The sequence below is a fragment of the Cuculus canorus genome, chromosome 1 (genome assembly GCF_017976375.1).
Source record: "Cuculus canorus isolate bCucCan1 chromosome 1, bCucCan1.pri, whole genome shotgun sequence".
NCBI classification, from domain to species: Eukaryota; Metazoa; Chordata; class Aves; order Cuculiformes; family Cuculidae; genus Cuculus; species Cuculus canorus.
This window is the reverse complement of record NC_071401.1, coordinates 52,751,516-52,771,902: the sequence shown is the minus strand read 5'-3', so window position 1 is coordinate 52,771,902 and position 20,387 is coordinate 52,751,516. Positions and strand designations below refer to the sequence as shown.

The 20,387-nt window shown below is 37.7% G+C and overlaps 1 protein-coding gene across 2 annotated transcripts in view; it reads right to left on the bottom strand.

Moving 5' to 3' along the window:
* Positions 1 to 20,387, bottom strand: part of ABCC4 (ATP binding cassette subfamily C member 4) — a 151,342-nt gene that overhangs the window by 118,375 nt on the left and 12,580 nt on the right. For both annotated transcript variants that reach the window (XM_054087756.1, XM_054087759.1), the window contains exons 2-8: positions 17,245 to 17,355; positions 14,930 to 15,050; positions 14,050 to 14,274; positions 9,124 to 9,213; positions 8,527 to 8,690; positions 4,499 to 4,624; positions 1,422 to 1,671 (exon numbers count right to left, since the gene is read on the bottom strand). In XM_054087756.1, the coding sequence (XP_053943731.1) occupies positions 1,422 to 1,671; positions 4,499 to 4,624; positions 8,527 to 8,690; positions 9,124 to 9,213; positions 14,050 to 14,274; positions 14,930 to 15,050; positions 17,245 to 17,355 (1,087 nt within the window). The remainder of the gene's footprint in view (positions 1 to 1,421; positions 1,672 to 4,498; positions 4,625 to 8,526; positions 8,691 to 9,123; positions 9,214 to 14,049; positions 14,275 to 14,929; positions 15,051 to 17,244; positions 17,356 to 20,387) is intronic.

Here is a 20,387-nt window from a genome sequence, read left to right as displayed (position 1 = left end):
CTTAAAATATATATTTATATTTTCAGTTTTGCCCAAATGTACCTAGTCATCATCTTAATATTTTCTTCTGTATTTACTACTCTCTTTTCCTAATACCCTTCTACTTATTCACATTTCAATAACACATCTTTTGTCAGGTAGCATCTTGTCATTCAGAAGCAAAATGTCCAACCCTGAAATTGTTTGGGAAATGGAAACTAAAAGTTGATGACACCATCAAGGATGCCACAGATTCATTAGGACAATTGTTTGCCCAATAAACCTTGATTCCAAAGCTGGTTTCCAAAAACCATCCTTTCAAGTATCATAAGTGGAGGGGAGTTGGAGCCAGCTGTTAGAAGCAAAATCATGCAACCAGTAAGATATGTTGGAACCACAGAAAAGAGATAAAAAGGAAAAGATCATTGCTGCCTCTGCTGAAATGCCATTCTCCTGTTCCTAAGGCACCTTTTTCACTCTTCTCCACCTCTCAAACTGCACAGTTAGAAAGATTCCTCAAATGAGCACTGCCGTGCAGCTGAACAAAGGATATATGAGAGTACAAAAAAGACAGTGTGCAATATCCAGTATCCCAAGCAAGCTTTTGTGTGGGCTTAGTACAGTTATCAACAACGAAGAAAATAATGATTTATTATATTCAAGCACAGAGAGAAGAACATAAAATAAAGATTTTTAGCTACTTCCATCAACAAACAGCACAGTGACACTATGCAAAGACATATGATTATATCTAAAGTGTTTGTTTGCCGTATTCTAAACTAGATCATCCTGTGGTTTTGCAAAATTGGCAAAAATGGCTGGTATGCTGCAACTCTGAATTTTGATAACCTGACAATTTGGGAATTGTCAAAATTCAAAATGCATTTTGTAATTAAGTCTTTTGCTCTCGCAATTTATGCTAAAGTACCGGTATATATGGTAAACATGACTATTTTATTCACAACATGCACTAAACACACCAAACCAAGCAAAATGAAGTCCATCTGCCAAATAAAAGCATTACTAATGTTCATCCTCATTGTATTTGAGTCTTCACTCCAGCACTGAAAGCAGCCACAAGATACCAGCGTTCACACTTGTCCCCAAAGCTGACAGGGTAGTACAGTGCATATGAATCTTACAGCTCCCATCTGCTTCCTCTGTCCTCCAGGTCCCAATCTCAATGTATCTGCACACGTTTACCTTATTTTAAGGATGTCTACAACACTTTGCATTTTTCTCCTACATTTCAGCCTGCCCTACAGTGCATTTCATGTTTTTGCACAGGCTTACACAGCAACACATTCAGTTTTCAAAATAGGTTATATTAATCAAAAACCCCAAACTCTGCAAAACCAAAATAAGGCTGCTTTTTCAGTGACATCAAAACAATGTTAGAATAAGAGAACAAATCCGCATACAATTCAAACTAATAACCATACCTTGATTCGTCGTATGCTAACCACTGCCTCGGATACTCTCTCAACAGCCGCAGGGAAGAACAGAGTTACAGTCAGTCTTACTGCACCATACAGGGACACTGCAACAAACACCCGACTTGCAGAGATATCATTGCCAAGTAGTACATATGCCATGAAAGTCATGAATACTGTTATTTTGCTTGCCACAAAGAAAGAAGCTAAGTTCAGTCCTCGGAGGTAGGAGCTTTTCAGAACCATGGCAATCTCCTTCCTAAAAATGCAAAAGATAAACAGTCACATCAAAGTTTCTCATTACAGTCGCCCTCAACAGTCAGATAAGAGAAATCCACTCCCAGGACTTCACTTTTATACTCTTTCTCTTCCCCTCGCACCACCATGACTCATACATAAAGAACTGTACACAAAAATAACCATAAAGTATGTATGTTATATGGTAAATAACAAAAGAGAGTTTTAAAGGCTTAGACATTGAGGGGGGGGATATTATTATATTTAATATGTTAACGGCTACAGAAAATAATTATTTTTTTTCAGACAGAGAAAACCAAAATACTCTTTTTTCCTGCTTTGGTCAAACTATTATTTTAATTCAGATTCAAATCTGTTTTGACTCTGAGTTGCGTGCAAGAGCAAAAGAGGAAAAAAATATATACATAGCAGTATAAAGCCCAAGCATCCACGAACTCCTTATCCTTCCAGTATCAAAATCCAGTAGAGTTCAGTCGCATAACTCCTGATAAGATCAACACATGCTCTGTGGTTGAAAAAAACAAGGCAACTTCCAAAAGATCAAGAGTTCACCCATGTCCCAAGTACTGCCATTATTCAGCAGCTGCTCCTCAAGCTGGATCACAGGATTTGCAGTATTTCCTTTGATCTCAGTCTAAACCCTTCACAATTTGGACCCTGCTCCTGGCTTCTTTTGCTCTAGGAATTCTGGTCCATAATTCAGAAAACACTGATGTGTGAAGCCAACTGTTCCGCCAGCCATTACCCAAGCTAAATAGTGATTGAACTACTGCACAGACACTGAATTCTCCCTCCAGCAACTGAAAAAGCTGCTGATGTGTATGTTCTCAATTTCCATTTCAGCTAAATTTCAGTTTCCATTCTTAAATGACTCATCAAGTCCAATCCTCAAAATATTACTGTACTATCTATCTACAATGTGGGTGCCACCAGGCTTAACTTCCTATTAAAAGAATAGTTCTTCTTTATCAAGAGAGCCATAACTCCTTCCCCATAAAATCTAATTTTACCCGCTTGAAATAATATAGAATATAACATCCTGAAACTATTCCTAATTTCTCTTTCCAAATATCCTGGCAATTGTCAGGGAAAGTTCTGATCATTTTGATTAACTTCCACTCGGAACTATATACTAAGATTAGAAACTCAAGTTATGATTATACAATTTGAAATAAACTTAATCCTCACTTAACAGAGAGAAGGATGAAGGGATGCGCTACTGGAAAGCTAGTTAAGCAACTTTCCCACTATACTTGCCAAATCGGCGGAATTTACAGACTTTCAAAGAGTTTCAAAGACTTATTTTTTCAGCTTAAGGGCTCACAATCTCTGATCTACTCCAGAGTACAGTGAAAAAACATTTGTGTGTGAACTATTTGAATTGGGTCTAATTCAATTACTCCTACAATCCTGGATGAAACTCTTTTCCCACCCTCTAATAATCCCTAATAATCCTCTCACTATCTGTGGACAATCAGCAAGTTCTTTGTGCTTCTCTCCATAAATATCAGATAAACTACAGCCTACCCACAGGCTGTACGTAATACACTACACTGTCTTAAGGAACCCGGTCATATCAAAGGAAACTAATAAGGACAACCACAGGAAAAAAGAGCAACTGAAGTTCAAATGTTGCCTTAGCAACTGTCAAGGGCCACTGTGGAAATACCAAGCAATAAATCACCTGGCTGAATTTAAGAGTTTTAAGTACAGTTTCCCACAGCACAATTAAAGAAAATAAAGAGCATGCAAGGTGTGTTTTGGAAGAGCTTATTTCAATCCATAGTTAAAAAGGAAGCCTGTAACCCTAACGAGGTGTTGAACTTGGAAATCTGAAGTTTAGTAATGTGAATATGTCCATTGAGGAAGCTTTCAATAAAGAAGCATCCTCTATGGCTCCGTGAAAGACAGCGAAAACTTCAATCAATCAAGAACATTCAATTAGAGGATCCTGTAATCTAAAAGGAGGAAAGGATTATGTGCATAGGAATAAACATCTCGGGGAACATTAGCAAGTTTGCAAGCCTGCACATGGATGTAAATGGAAAAAAAATATTTTAAAAAAAGGAATTCCAAATAAATTAAAAAAAAAAATAAAACTCAGAATCTACAGCAAAACAACCTTCTACTCACACGCTGCAGATGGACATAACATGAAAATAAAATGATGAGAATTATGCACCTAAACTCCTACAGTATTCTTTAGGACTAAGTGCTCTTATACTGTCAAGTAAGAGTGCAAATATTGATTGGAAATCAAATTTATGAATAAGTTTTAATCAGATGCTGCAGACCTCTGAAATGATGTATCTTATGATATGAAACTCAGCTGGTCTTGCCAGCTGAACAACTAGGGAATTTCCGAGCTGCTGTTGTTCTCCCGTCCTCCCTCCCCAGATGGCTTGTGCAATACTTCATAAAGCAGAAGGGGAAGCAAAGTACTACCCAGGGTACTATCATTTAGGACAGAAAGTCAGGTTCCTTATATTTCTCAGAAAGGAAACACCTGCTTATTGGTGTCTTGCTATTGGATTACAAAACTGTGAGGATGAAATTGTTCAATTACAACTACTACAGTTTATTAGTTGCTGCTTCTAAATGCAACCATTAAAAAAAAGCATAAGAACTTGATATTTATAAATATAAGGGTTTTTTCCCCTCTTCTTCTGTCCCTCTAGGATATATTTCATTCCTTCATTCTTGCTATAGAAAGATGAAAAAAAAAAAAAAAGCCAAAGAAGGCGAAGTAAACTGCACTTTAAAGCACAAAATAATGACTTAATGATATGTAAAAAAAAGGAAACAGATTCAGATCTTTCCAGGATTACCTTCTTAAACCATTCACAAGTTCCGCAAATGATTTTTCCCAAGCATACATCTTTATTATCCTCATACCACTTATAACTTCATTCATGGTCCTAATCCTGACATCTGTTAAGGTCGCAGTCTTGCTTCTGTAAACAGCACAAAGTAAACATTCTCAGATTCTCAAAAGAAGAGAGACTATTTACCATCACATAACATGGTCATATTAATGAAGTTTTTGCTTTTAATTGCAAAGAGTATTCATATAATTGTAATTGCATTAACGAGTCTTTCTAGAACAGTATCTTAAGATACTCAAGCTGACTCTCAGCAGATGGATTTGTCATGTCTGTATTCCTGGTATTCCCTGTTCTTGGGGAACTGAGAGTTGATTCAACGTTCAGAATTATATGTCAGCTTGTGCAAACATACAGTATTCCTTAAACAAAATATTGTGTACAAAAGATGCTGAAATAAAAAAAAAGATTACAAATACTAAATTTCGACCCAAACAAAAATTGGAAAATTACTTTTTGAAATGGCTGTGAAATGCTAAAATAACAACCCTTCTCATAAGGGTCTTTTGATGTCGTGAAAGAAACTGGCCTCCATCTGCTCTCTAAGATTAACACTAGTTGATGAAAAGCGTATTTAGCAACAGTACATGAGCTATAACTGAGGAAAGCTAATCTAGATATGGTTCTCTATAATAAAAAAGCATTATTTAAGCATTAACTGTAATTAACACTAAAGTACATATACGTATTTTAGTCCCATATTATGTTTGCACTGATGAACAAACTGGAATATATATATAATTAAATAATGGAATCGCAGTTTCACCTAGGAAAAAAACATTGAAAGTTAGAAGCCATGTAATGAAAGAATAAACCATGCTAATAAAGCTTATTACGATTCTGAATTCATTCATGTAGACAAACATACTTTGTACATAGTGAGCTATGGTAGGCTTTACTTTGATGAAAGATACCTCTTCCTGCTAAATTACTTATTTTTGTATATACCCATGAAAATTATGATTCAGAGATTTTTTTTTTTTTAAAAAAAAGGCTCCTGAGAAGGCATGGCTCAGTTTTGTCGGCTTAACCTGTCCCTTGTAAGATTTCCCTGATTCTCTAAAAGAAATAGCTAGGTTTAAAGCACTTAAGCAGAACGAAATTCAGGTGCCTGCTTGTCATTTTTACAAAACTGCTCAGGATCAGAGTTCCATAAATGCTGGGATGGTAGAAGCAGGGTATAAGAAATATTTATACAAGAAAATTGAAAAAAGAAATGTAGAAACTCAGCCTTAGTAAGAATTAAGACTGAGGAAGATGGCTTAGCCTAAACCATCCATACTGACATAGAATGAAATTATCTTTGCTTGATCCTCCTTTCCTTGTTCAAAAAGAAAAACAGACCACCACTGCAAAAGGATGCAACTATGGATGGGTTGTTCATGTCTCTGCAGCAGCAAACAATTCTCAGCTGCAATCTTTTGAAAGGGTCACCTTTCAGACCTAACTTCCAGACTTCGTTTTCAGATAACAGAAGGTTGAGGATGTTTCAAACAAATTCAAAATGGAGTTTTCTCTTTTTAAATGGTGTGAATCAAAAAGGCTATAGTTCTCACAAACCAGTTTTTCAGTTTTCCTGCTGAAATGTTATCCTAGTAACCACCCTCTTTCAAGTTGCTTTAAAAGGTTCATGACGTTGGGGACATAGCGTTTTTCTTTAAGTTACACTCCTCTACCTTACAAAAAGCACATTTTTGTACATACATAACAGAAGCCACAGTCTCGGAAATATTATATAAAGGCTTAAAGCACACAAACTTCCAGTAACCTGATAGCAATTTACAGCAGAAGATGATGTGTCCCAAATTTTATAAATACCAAGTTCCTAGTACATGCAGATCAGGACAACTGGGAAACACATGGTCACAAAGCATGCTTAAGAGTGCAACAGGAAAAAGAAGATGAAAATTCTTCAAATGTCTCAGAAGTCTCCTCTACGATACTAATAATGATTCTAAATTAAGCAAGCTGCAAAATTCCTTTTTCCTTTCATGAAGCATATTTGGTAGGTTTTAATCACATCTGATATAACAGTTCCACAAAGTTCTTCTCTTAAAAGAAAATGTAAAAGGGCTTTAAATGAGAATATTACAGTTGCATGGCTAAGCAGTGGAAGGATTGAGCTCTCGTAAATAGTCTTCAGTCCAACAGCTGAACTATTTCTCAAATAATATATCAGATCATGTGTATTTTGGAGAATTTCTAGTACTATGCTGAATAATAGCACAAAATAGCTGCCACACTGAGCATGCCTGCATTTTAGCAAAAGCCTTAATCCTTAAATTACTTCTTCATAGGCTGATTTCCTTAAATCCATGTAGATTCCCAGAAATTACCACGTGAACATACTCATCATTACAGAGCTGGAATCCCTTCAGTTTTTCCCTTAACTCTTTCTGTTCACTGCAGATTTCTACTTATATATACAAAGATCTGTGCACACAAACAAGCACAAGTTTTTCTGGTTAACAATTTTTTTCCTGTGCACTGCATCCAAACAAGTGGCTGTTAATGAATGGGGGGAAAACCCAAACAGCGTTACATTGCCACTGATTAACTTTTACAATACATACCTTCAGGAAGAGTTTTTTGTCACCTTGTTGTCTGACCCTGGACAAGTCACTTAATCTCTTTGTGCCTCAGTTTCCCATCTGTAAAATGGGGATAATAATGCTTACCACCATGGATAAGGCACTAGTTAAGCGCTAAGTGTTTTAACCATTGACTCAAAGCTCAAAATCTCCAAACTTAAAACACCCAACAGTGAAGTAGCTTGGTACTTACGCAAGCGTACTACACATGCAGTGAAAATGCACATGTTGAAGATATTGGAAGTGTTTCACAAACAGGCTTTATAATAAAAAAGAAAAATCTGACAGAGAACATTTAATGGCTCATTATTTGAGAAACAGCACATGAGCATAACAACTGAAGACTACCACAGTGGTTACAAATAGAAGAAAATCTATGAGTTGGTCTCGTTTGGTAATTATCAGCTCTCTCTTCATACCTAGCCATGCAATAGCAATGCCAGCCTCATTACCTCCAGAAAACCTTTCTTAAAACAGAACTTGAAACCAAAAATAACTCACTAAAAAAAGTTTTATTTGTCCAAAGAACTAGAAGGAATCCATTCACTCTAAATACAAGTGCAACAAAAAAGCATAACATTACTAAGGATAGGTGTACACAGTAAAGGAATAGTAAATTTCCATTTAGATGCAAAAGCCATTTATAAACTCATGATGTAAGTAGAACATAATTAGTTGCACAAGAAAAAGGGAGGAAGCAAGAACACTGAAGATAATTCAATATTCCCACTTGAGGCAAGTCTATTTTTTTAAGAGGAAGGCACCAGAAAATTAAGTTTGTCCGATAATGGAAAATTACTGCAAAGTCATTTTATATCACCTAGAACCTTACAGTTAGAAACCTCATAGCTGCCATCAAAACCACCATTATAATTTTGTTCTTCCTTTCTCTCTCAGTTCCTTCCCCTTTTTTCTCTCTGCATCTCCATCTTGGAGGAGAGGAAGCAACCTTCAGAGCTTTCTGCTGCAACTCCTGTATCACCCCAATAAGTTAAACTCATGGCAGAACTGAGAGTAGTGCCTTTGTAGTAACCACTCCCTAGGCACCAATTCAGGAAGGCAAAGCTCAAGGAGTTACACAATTCTATCCAAAATCTACAGCAAGGTAGCTGGAGAAGTAGCCCAAGGCTTTTAATATACTGGACAGCTAATGAGCAGCAGATATTTTCAGCACGTTTGGAAGATGTAACACTTCCAGTCCCTAAACAGGAGTTTGGAAATCTCACATTAGCAACTAATAAAAATACTGACAAAGATAAAAGTCAAAGCAAAAAGACTCACCAGACAGAAGCTGATCTCAGAGCAGCAGTCCACCTTCATCCGGTATGCATATTTTAAAACCCAGGACAGAAAATACCTACAATCCAATACACGTGACCTTACCTTAGGGAAGAAAAAAGCCTCCCAATGCAGGTCTGGACAGGAAGAAGAATAATCAGAACCGCCATTCCTGCAAGACACGATGGGCCTATCTCCATCCAGAGAAGAACTGTTACTGCTACAGCTTGAATTGGTCCAGCCCATAAGAAGTGCAAAAAAATCGTTACCTAGGTAATAGTTCAGAAACAAAAATTAGCTTTTGGACTTAACTAAAGAATTAAACCCTAATAACAAAATGTTGAGGAAGCATCTTTTCCTACAGCAGGTACTGTGTCATCCAGTGAGAATTCTGCACCAGATTCAGAGATCTAAATGTACATGGAGGTGCCTAAGCTCCAGAGAGTAAGCAAATTACCACATTGATTTTGTTTTATCTTCATGCACCAACATTTCTCTGAGCTTAGGAAAACAGCAGGAAAGTACTTAAGGGGAAAAAAAAGTACCATAATTTAAGAGAATATTTCTCTTCCTACGATGTCCAAGAAACAACTAGAAAAAACGTTCATAAGAAACATTTAATCATCAGATGCAAACAAAAATGTCTTAATTCAAACCCCACAATTGCTTCAGCCCCTTGGAAAGACCTGTAGAACTCCTTACCTGATCAAATTTGTTCACATCATTTGACAGAAGATTTACTATCTGACCAGTGGTAGTTTTCGCCATAGCTACATTACTGAGACGAAGTGCCTAAAAAAGTCAGAATAGACTCAAATTGTCATAGCTCATAGACCACAATACATCTATACACAGAAGACAATACACAAATACAATACGAGGGCAAAAGCTGAGGGCAAAAGCTGAAGGCACATTTCAGTTTTTGCCGGAGAATATCTGGGCACAGTTCAAGAAAGTTAGATAACATCTAAGTTATGTTAAATATTCTGAAGAAAGTCCTGAAGAAAAGAGTATGAAAAAAAAAGTCTAGAGAAGGACTGTGAGAACAAAAGTGCCATAGCTCTTTTCATATCTGAAGCGATTAAAAATGGGAAAACACCAGTCATCAAAACTAAACAAAAGAGCCTGTAACTTTTCAATTGCATTGCTCTTCCCCCATATTATAAGCATCTGTTCAAAAGAGGAAGAGAAAAGCTCACCTGAAGACCAGACTAAAATCAGGACAATGTCTGGCCAATTGAAAGAACTGTTTTCAATAAGATTCCTGACAGAAGACAAAAAACCTCCAAGTGATTCATTTTACACTACCAGTTCTTGCTAACACCACAAACTTCTTGCTGTCTTTGCAAATGAGAGTTAATATCCCTTTACAAATGAATATTTCCCTTGTTAATAACCCTTGTAAAATTGTAATGTATATGAATTATATTAAATAAAGTTTAGCACATACTATGAAAAGCAAGAAGATTAAATATAAAATAATTTTATAGGTTAATAAATAAGTTAATTAGTAGAAAGTAGTACACAATTATAAAATAACTCAAAAAAATCACATCTGGAAATATGCAGTCTGAACATTACTGCAAAGACACAAATTGAAATAGCTCAAAGATACAGATAGCAGACCCTGCTTCCTTCTACATCTGCTAGAAAGAAAATAAAGTTTTGCCATACAACTAAAAAAATCCACAAAACTTCTTACACATTTTCCTGCAACAGGGATAGTTCACTCCTCAAAAACACTTCACATTTTTAGGCTGTACACATCTACTTTTCCCTCTCCACACAGTTTCTAGAATTCTTTTTTAGTCAATAATCTAACCTGAAAAGCCCTAATTATTTAAAAAGTATTTTGTTCCAGTATTTTAAATCAGGAGCAAGAACACAAGACATCAAAATACTACTCAAAGTATCATTTCAAACAAAGTGCCTTACATTTCTGTCACCTAGCTGTTGGGTTACAAAGGTATTAATAATCACAGGTAGATCTCCAACACTCATTGAAATCAGCAGGCAGAATGTTTAGAACTCCACTAAGAAATTCTTCTGATATTCGAATAACAAATCTAGGATACTGGATATATGAGAGACAAGATTTAATTATTTGAGAAAATCATTGTTTCATTCCCTGTCTTTGTCTCTCATACATCTGAAATACCCAGCAAAGCTGCCTGCAGGTAACGCAGACACAGCACGTCCACATTTCTATCATGTCTACTCCACACCACAGATTAAGGTTGATAAGCTCCTAGAAAAGCTGTTTGATATCCATAGACCGTATCAATAGGAGTTCAAATGATGTATGTTTGAAGAAGTTGCCCACCAGGGTGTGTTTACAGCATCTACCGCTACTTAATCCTTTACAGCACAGGTCTATCTTCTATATGAGGTCCACCTGAGCCTCTCGGGAGAACACTCTACTGGTGGTATCTTGCCAGTGGCTCATAACCTGGGTCTGTCCCAGACTCACCAAGTCAGCCACCTTTCTGACTTCTTTCTAGCTATTTCAGAGAGTTGGTGAAAACAGTCTCAAAATGCACTAGCCCAGGCCACTTGAACCAGACAGTCTCAGAAGGAACCACGCAAACATCCGAGCCAAAAGGAGGGTGCTCATCTGCAACCGATTTTTCTTTTCAGCAAAGAGACAGCCGTTCCCATTGTCAGTGGAATTGAAGTTTTAGTCTTTTCTTCCTTCCCTGCTTCAAAACTACTCTTGAAGTAGCACTGTTTTTGGGGGGGTGTTTGTTTGTTTGATTAAAGTGAAACCAGCCTCACATTTTCATGGCTGAATGGATTGTCTAGACTGCAAGTATACAGAAGGAAATGGAAACATCGGACACAAACCAGCAGTTTTACTTACAGAACTGATTTCTACCAAAAATTCCCATTTAGGTATTTTTCCTTTCCACTATATCCTAAACATAACACCATATGAGCTGTTATGAAGAAAATTAAGTCTATTCCAGCCAAAGCCAGTACACTGTGGGTTTAAATACTGCTTTGACTGTAACAGTTATAAATTCACTCTGAAGGTAAGAAATACTGCTGAAGATTATCAAATGCCACATACTTTTTAAAAAATTAACTGTAGCTTGAGTATAAATTTCATTTTATATTTGACACCTACCTGCCTGTTTTCAGCACAAAGATCTGCTTGGTTTTTTTCTGAATTTTCCACACAGGTGTATTTCCCAGCAAGCACCCTTTCTCAACAGATTTAATTACAGGAACTGATTAGAGCAGTTTGTATGCTTGATGACTTAGGTTAAAGTCCTCCTGCCCCTATACAAGCCCAATTTCAATTGTTTAACTATTATTTGCTTTCTGTACTCCCATCTTAGTGTTTTAATCTCTCCCTGCCCCAAACAGTTAATTCAAAAGCACTTTAGAAAAGGAGAACTAACCACAGAAAGGAATAATGTAACTGTTCAGTCAATAACTCCTGACAGCTTTTTGGCTATTTTCTGTTTTAACCAACTACTCCAGAGTTTAAACTGCTTTAGTGTTTATTCTGAACTTCCAGGAACTTCTGAAAGTTGAACCTTCCAAAAAATAATAAAAAAATAAATCAGCCTCACATAAGTAGATTTTGGTTTTAAAATGAGAGATGTGAATCATGAAACAGATTCCATTTTCATTTTTATTACAAGCTTCCTGCACGGATAACTAATACTTCTCACTGATCACAAAACATCCTTGAGTTTCAGTATATGCATTTTTAAAGAATGATGAGCATTTGAAGTTCTCTGTTAAGGATGCTCTTTCATCCAACCCACTCATCCTTGAAAATCGAAGTTTGATTTACTACAGCAATTAATGAACACAGCAAAAGCGCTGGTAAATTAGTATCCAGATTCCTTCAAAAGCATATACAAGGATAAAGAGAAAGAGAGATCTATCTATAAGCCTCAGATGTTGAAGACAAATGATTAGAAAGATTTATCGATCTTCTTCTGTGACCTCAGCCTTCACCCTTGGGAGTAAACATTTATGAAACGAGGGGAGCTTCATTTCCCATTTAATCACATCTCTAGAAATAAGGGTGCATATTACTGACATTTCTTTTCCAAGCTTCTAAGCTAATATCAACACAGCAACAAACAACGTTACATACATATTTCATGAATTTCAAACTGCGTTATGATAATCACTTTAGTAAATTAATACCTTAGAGAAATGTTTATGTACAAGAAGGCAGAGTGCCATGTTAGAGATGAGTTCCCAGAGGATAATTTCCCAGGTATCAGAAGAGGGAGGAGAACAAATATGCACATGAAAAACAATCAACACTTTCAATGGGGCCATTTTCACTCTCCTCACTTTACCGTTTTGCCCAAAACCTTCATATGACCTATACCAGTAGTACAAGTGTTTGCCTTAAGTGAATGGTACCTATGTTTTATGGTTAAAATAACAGGGATTTCCTTATATTCTAAAGAAACTTTATAATTCTGCTCCTTCAATTAAACTTCTTTGCTGATGTAAGAATTGGCACATCACTATTGTAGCAGCACTAAAGCTAGAAAGATAGGGCATTTTTTTCCTCCAGCATTTCTAGCAGGGCTTCCTGCTTGGAAGTGGAGACAGTCGGAGTGGTTCAGGTATTGCCAACATCTTCAGAAGAGGGAAGTAGACATATACAACTGTGTTGCTTGCTCCTCAGAGCACACCATGGCCAGCATTTCATCCTGGATGTTGAGCTCAACTCCTTCCTGTAGGTAATATCCAAAACTTCTCTTGTTCCACTTCCCATCTGACAGCAGCCTCAGCTCCATCTGTAGTTGAGGTCAGCTTTTTTTTTTTTTTTTGGATCAGAACACAGAGAGAGCAACAAAACAACAGCTTACTGAACATACAACCCTTCTCACACTTCACAGGCTTTAGTGAAGGACTCCAGTGCTCCCACAGTAAAAACAGTAATTGGTGGTAAAACCATCTCTACTGTACCTTTAGGATTCATCTTGATTCTGAACAGTCTCTCCTCTGCCTATTCCTCTCCCTGATTGGCCTCAAGTAGGGAGAACAGTAAAGGGACCTGCCTATGACGAGGCTAAGCATCCTCACTCATGTGGAGCGGGCAGGAGCAGTACCACAGTACTGCTGCCTCCCCCTGAGCTAACAGAATGGACTGATGCCCTGAGAATGCAGGTCAGAGAGGGTCCCCCCGCTAAGAGGGCAACTCTCTTAGCTCCATGCAACTGAGAGTGCTGAAGCAATTGGCAACAGCCAGGCATAACATCCTCCCCAGGGATGAACTTGCAGGACTGAGTAGCTGCTGGCATCCCCTGGGAGCTCTGCCTCTCTCTTGCTGTACACTGATTGCTTCTTACTGCTCCAGCACACAACCCTTCCACCAGCAGTGGTGGGGAGCATGAGAAGGTAAAAATCAGCAGCTCCTCCTAGGCTTTAGGGCTATTTAATTCTTCACTCAGAAGACTGAAGCTGTGGTTCAGACACCAAGACCAAAGCACATATATACACTTCAGGTCTGACATTAGCCTGCATTACATTTCTACAAATAAGTAGCTTCAATGGAATCGCAAACACAAACATAAAAACTGTATTTTTAAACTCCTCTAATGAAATAGCTCTCAAATGCCAAAAACACCTGTAGACAGGTTTGCTTACCTTTCGATAAATCATATGACACATCGCTACCCTCAGCTTCATGCCAGCCCGCTGTACATGATAGAAGTATAAGTGGTGCATTATAGCTAGAATAAGCGTGCACACAGACAGAGCAGCTGCGTAGCAATATGCAAACTTCAAAGCTATCTCATCTGAGAAATCATAGTTTTCAAAATAATTAATAATTTTCCCCAAAAATATTGGCTGAATTATTTTGAGGGTTTCCTGAAAGAAAAAGAAAGGGAAAGAGTATGAAAAATTACACATCATACCATGGTGCCCAAGTTTGTAAGCAGGCAAACAAGAGCTGAGTACTGCTGCAAGCCATATACCCTATTATTTTGTTTTTATTGCACTCTAAAATGTCAAGCCAATTTTTATCAACACGTAATCCAAAAGAAATATGCTCCACAGCAAAACTTAGCTGGATCTTTAAAGCAGACTCTCTCAATTACCAATAAAAACTTCTGTCTATTAATGCATAAATATGGAATTACAATTCCACTTTTAAAGATGACTGTGTATCTTTTATAGCCATTTACATAAACAGTAAAAGCACCTTTTTCTATGGGGCACCCCCATGAGATACACAAAATACAGCTAAGCCTTACAAAGCAAGTCAGCGGCTTGTATTGTCTCAAAAATATTACACCGAAGTCAGGTTTTTGTTCCACATCCATAATCCCGCAGTTACAACTCAATTTTTCAGTCTCTACAGGGCTGTAGCTCCGTTTTACTTTCCTGAGAGACTACATGAACATTACAGATTCTCTGAGCAGTCCAGCGTGAAGTCACTAGTGTGCATCGTGCAATCTAAGAGGCCAAGTTTCACAGTGCTGTTGGTCAAGAAGCGTGTTGTGTGACATTTTACACCACCTACCTCAATCATTGTGAAAATTCCAAAAACTAAATACGATTTCCAGTAGCAAAGAATAATGGCTTTTGTTAAATGTGGTGTTTTCCCCCTCTTTTTTGCTTTCTGCACCTCTTTATCCCAGTACCTGACAAACAAACACAAACATGCTGGAGGACAGAAGTAATAGCAGAAGGCAATTGCCTGGAACAAAATACTTTCAGATCACTTTTATACAACTACAACAACAACAAAGTAGTTAACAGATAGTCATATTTTGTCACTTGCATAAACACATAGCATTACAAGCCTATTTCCTATTGTATAATCACAGACAATTCACCACTGTTGACTATTATTCCTTTGAGGTATTTGCAGATGAGGAATTCTTTCTTTCTTTTCCGCTCAGTTCAGAGAGCCACTCACCTTAGGTAAGAGCTTATTATCATTTGATCCCCTGACTATGGACTAAACTGAAGCAGCATGGAGTGTCTTTACCTTCTTATACACTGCGTTTTCTCAGAAAGGTTGTTATGCACAACCCTTTCTCATGTCTGGCCCCTTCTTTCTTCCGCCACATGCTTTGATGAGGATGAGCAGATATGGCAAAGAGAAGAGAGAACTGTCTGCAGCAGTCTTGTCACTTAACTCTCCACGTCTCTTTGAAGCCAAGGATTACAGCAGCACAGTGGCAAAGACCTTTACATTACCGCGTGTTTGGCCACAAGCAGGACAATATCTGTTCACATTAAAATCCAAGACTATAATAACAAGCATGATTTTCACAACGAAGTATCAAAACGTAAGCAGACTTCTTAAAGCACACTGTTGTCAGACAAGATACTCCCCATTGCTTCTGGAGGCGAAACATTTTATATCAGGCCCTCTGACCTTGCTAGTTTGAAGGCTGAAACGAGTCTAAGGTGTGAAAGCCAAATTATTTTGCAGCAAAGCACACAAGTTTGAAGCATACAGTACGGATAATAAAGCATTTTTTAATTCAGTTTTACGCTCTCTTTTATTACAAGGATTATAGAGTTATTGTCTAAATGCTTAGGAATTAGAATTGGAACTGTGGATTCTGTGGGGTTTGCTGGCCCAAAAGAAAAGGCTACTTCCTTAGGTGGCTATTTATGAATCATATTCTTTGTTTCTTGGCCAAGTACACTAAAGAATTAAAACCCACTCTTTTTTTTTTTTTTTTTTGCACACTGCATTTTCTACCATTTCCTGACTCATGGAAAGCGTGTGCTTTCCCTGTAAGAATCATTGGAAAGAGTCCATCTTCCTCCACAGCAGACTGCCTGAACTGTTTCAAGACACAACCACAGAATCTGGCAAAGACCTCCAGCTATAAAGATGTTTAAAGCTGCATTCCTATGAGCTGACCCTCTTTCTTCAGTTAACTCATCCAGAGCAGGATGACGTAAGAGCTGGTCATAACCATTCATTTCTGGATTCTATTTACTTCTTGAGTAATCTCTCATTCCAGGCTGGGATGGTGATTTTAGGAAAGTTGATTTTTTCTCTACCTTCAGTGCAAAGGCAAGAAAGAGCAAGGCCACGCTTCCTTAATACAGAGGCCACCTTTCACCAGGAGACACCTCTTCCTCTAATTATATTTAACAAAAGATTATTTGAAGACAAAAACCTTCTTTATTGCAAGGTTCAACACGATTACACGAACAGTTATTCTTGGAAAATATTTCACTATTAAAAGAAAAAGATCCTCCTGAGTCCATGACAACAGGAATTGGTACACAGCCCATGAAAGAGTATTTATAACAAAATGAAGACACTTCCTAGACATAAGCTTTTAGATGTCCAAGGCATTTTACCTACTTTACCAAAAAGTGGCTATATTTTCAACATACATGTATTTATGTACACACAGATATAAAAGGGTACACAGCTGTCAATTCAGTTTGTGCTCAAAACAAAAATACAAAGGAAAAAAACCTAAACTCTGCTTTTATACAGAGACTTTTAAAAACTTTCCATAGCTATGCTATCACAGGCCAGAAGGCTCACATTAATTTATAAATGATTACTGCAGTAGCAGTTGATGAAAAGTTTTCATTTCCAAGCATTCTGCAAAATGACACATTAATTATAAATGACATAATGGAAATACTCTAATGCATTTTTATCACGTATAACTTGAAATAATTGAAATGCTTCCATGATAAACAACTTCTAAATATTACTCTTAGTTCTTCAGCATTTTTAACAGGAGACTTTTTGAGACTTTAAACGACCTCTTTTAATTTTAGAATAGGAATCGGACTCTCACATTCACCAGCAAAAATAAAATGTAAGAGAATAATTATTTTTCTCCTTACCACTGCAATTCCTCTCCAAGCTTCTCTGAGGAATCTTCTGGCAGCACTTTATACATATCATCTTCTTCAAGCTTCCGTTTATGGCCAATAATAAATAAGGGATTCAGCCACCTATTTAAATATAAAGTATTAATAAACTGATGAGCAGACCCAAAGAGTAATTTCCGTACGAATTAGTTTAATTATTTTACCTCTTTCTTCCCTCCTCTTCTCCTGCATCACTCAACATCCACACATTTTACTGCACTTTTCTCTTACTCAAGTATTAAGTCATTCCTGTTTAACAAAACTGGAAAGCATTTCCCATTTCCTAAAGCTTTTAATTCCCCACAGAACCTTACTCCCAGCCATCCAAACAGCCAGTACAACTCTTCTTGGCCTCAGGGCACCTGTTTTCTTACAGCATTTCCTTATATTTTAGGAAAATTAGCATTCTTTTAAATATTTAGGGGAAAACAGAAGTGAATCCAACCATTAAAATACTGACAGAGTTGTAAGTAAAATTGTAATACGTATCAAAAGACATTTTTTGTAATTAGCGTGGCTATTCGTTTACACGAGGAAAGAACTAACTGCTGTTCAACTGCCATCTTGACAAATATTCAAGGTCAGTAATTTAAAGACAACTACTCAAACGTAAAAATGGGTAAATGACGAATTATTACTAGAATTGATCTTACCCATGTTTGGAAATACAAACAAAAACCACACTGTCACTGTGAGTAGGTTAAAAAAAGGAAAATATTGTCTAACAGCTCAATTTCCTTAGCGGGCAGGTTTTTTAAAGCTCATTATTTTATGAGAGCACTTTGAAAACAAATTGTAATAGCACTACTGTAGTTTTACTGGAAAATATTTTGTTAGATCAAACAATACTGTCAGAGAACAATAAGACTCGCTTTTATGCACGTAGACCATTCCTCAAGCCTGAAACACAAGTCAAGAAGATCCTAACAGTTTCAGTTGTGCTCCACAGAGCAGACACTTACATGACATAAAGCACAAAGGTGACCAAGTTGTTCAGGAGATGGAGTGAAAGAGAGTGATGCCTCTGAAACAGGCATGGCTTTGTGGGAACAGAGGAGTTAGGGAACTTGCAGTCTGCTGCTTAGTTTTGCCTCTCTACTGAATCCCTGTTATTTAGTTTCCAGGAGAAATGTGGATTTTGGCTCTCAGGCTTGTTTCCCTGAAGTACTTTCTCAGATGGTCAAAACGATCAGGACCAAGAGGATAGGTATAGACTTGTTTTGGAAAACATACTCTTGCACTCATGGCAAGATGTTTGTCTGATGTCAATTGCTTCTCAAAGTTCATAACTGCTGTTTAGTTACTGATGCTTAATTATTCCCTAACTTCACCGACAGTTTTTCACAGAGCACCTGGTGCACTAGATGAAGTGCATTATTTTCTGGAAGGCTTAACTACATGTAAGAATCCAAACCTGGGATGGTTTACAATGAGGGCATTTATTCATGCACAACCACAAAAGTGGTTATGAATACTCATCAACTAGCTTGGCATTTCTTGCTTAGACATGTTTCAATTAAATTTTGTATAAGTTGGCCTATAAGTAGTTTGTTCATTAATTTAAGAATGGGTGGAGGGCCAGGCTGAGCACTAGAAGAGGGGACTCAGAGAGTTTCTTCAAAGATAGAACCATTGCAAAAACTTTTTTCACAGGCTCCCTGGCATAACTGCCTATAACTAAGGGGATTAATAGTGTCTTTGCTTCACCTACTTCACATGTTTGCACTGTGTTTGTGTGACTCATTCAAAGATTAAGTCTCTATCCTTAGAGTGGGATCTTTGATGCCTAACAGCCCTTTTTAAGCTCTTGGAGTGAGTATTGAAGATCTGTATAAGTGAGCTGTTAAGTCCTGAAAGTACAATCAGAAAGTACTTGTCAGACAAGTCTGTTTCTTGACAGTACAGTCAAACAGCATCAGGGCCCAAATCACTGTCAGAACTTCCCTGAGCTCCTGAAAAACTGTCTCAAAAGTCAATTGCCCCAACCAGCAGAAGAGCTTTTGTCTGGTTTGACACAATGAATCTGCACCACTAAAACATTTCTTCTTCAGCCTCAGTTCTTGCTGCCAACCGAAGGTAAGAAGCAAGACGTGAGGCAAATAACCTCAAGGCCATTCAAGCAATTAGTGCCTGCTGGACAAGCAATGCTCCATTTGCTCCAAGACAGACAGTTACAGGAAAGTTCTGCAGACTTCAGTTGACTATTGTGGCCAATACTAAGTGTTCCTTCTCTTGCAACATCAGTATTAGCCTATGGTGTACTCCATAAACAAGTTACCAATCTCCTTTCTGACAGAGAAGGATAGAGAACAAGTTATCTTTCACAAGTCCTTTAGCATGAGAATCAGGATGAGGCAGCCTTTCAGGAAAGCACAGGGATAAATCGTTCTCAGACCTATACCAGATTCCACTAGTTACTGTTGCCAAGGTGGTGAAAACAAAAATTGTTCTGACATTTAACAAGGAGCATAAACAGGATATTTCTTACGGAGTCACAGAATGGCTGAGGTTGGTTAGAAGGGATCTTTTCTCCAGTACTGCAGCCTGCCACAGGGAGTGGGACTGAAAGGAGTACAGAAAACTGAAAGAGATGTAAGAAAATAAGAATGTGGGACATACATCTGAAGATAAACAAAGAACTGTTCAGCTCCATGAAAAAAAATTATCGACAGAAAGGGCTATTGTCATGCTGTAATTTCTCTGCAGTCTCAGAATCACAGAATAGTTAAGCCTGGAAGTGACCTCTAGAGGTCATCTGGTTCAAACCCCTGCTCAAGCAGGACAACCTACAGCGGGTTGCCCAGCACAATGCCCAGACAGCTTTTGAAGATCTCTAAGGAAGGAGACTCCACAGCCTCTCTGGGCAATCTGTGCCAGTGCTCAGTCACCCTCACAGTTTCCTGATGTTCAAAGGGAACCTCTTGCGTTTCAGGTTGTGCCATTGCCTCCGGTTCTGTCATTGGGCATCACTGAGGAGAGCCTGGCTCCCTTCTCTTTGCACTCACCCTTCAGGTATTTGCAAACATTGTTGAGATACCCCTGAACCTTCTCTTCTCCAGGCTGAACAATTTCACCTCTCTGTCTTTCCTCTTAGGAGAGATGCTCCAGACCCTTCA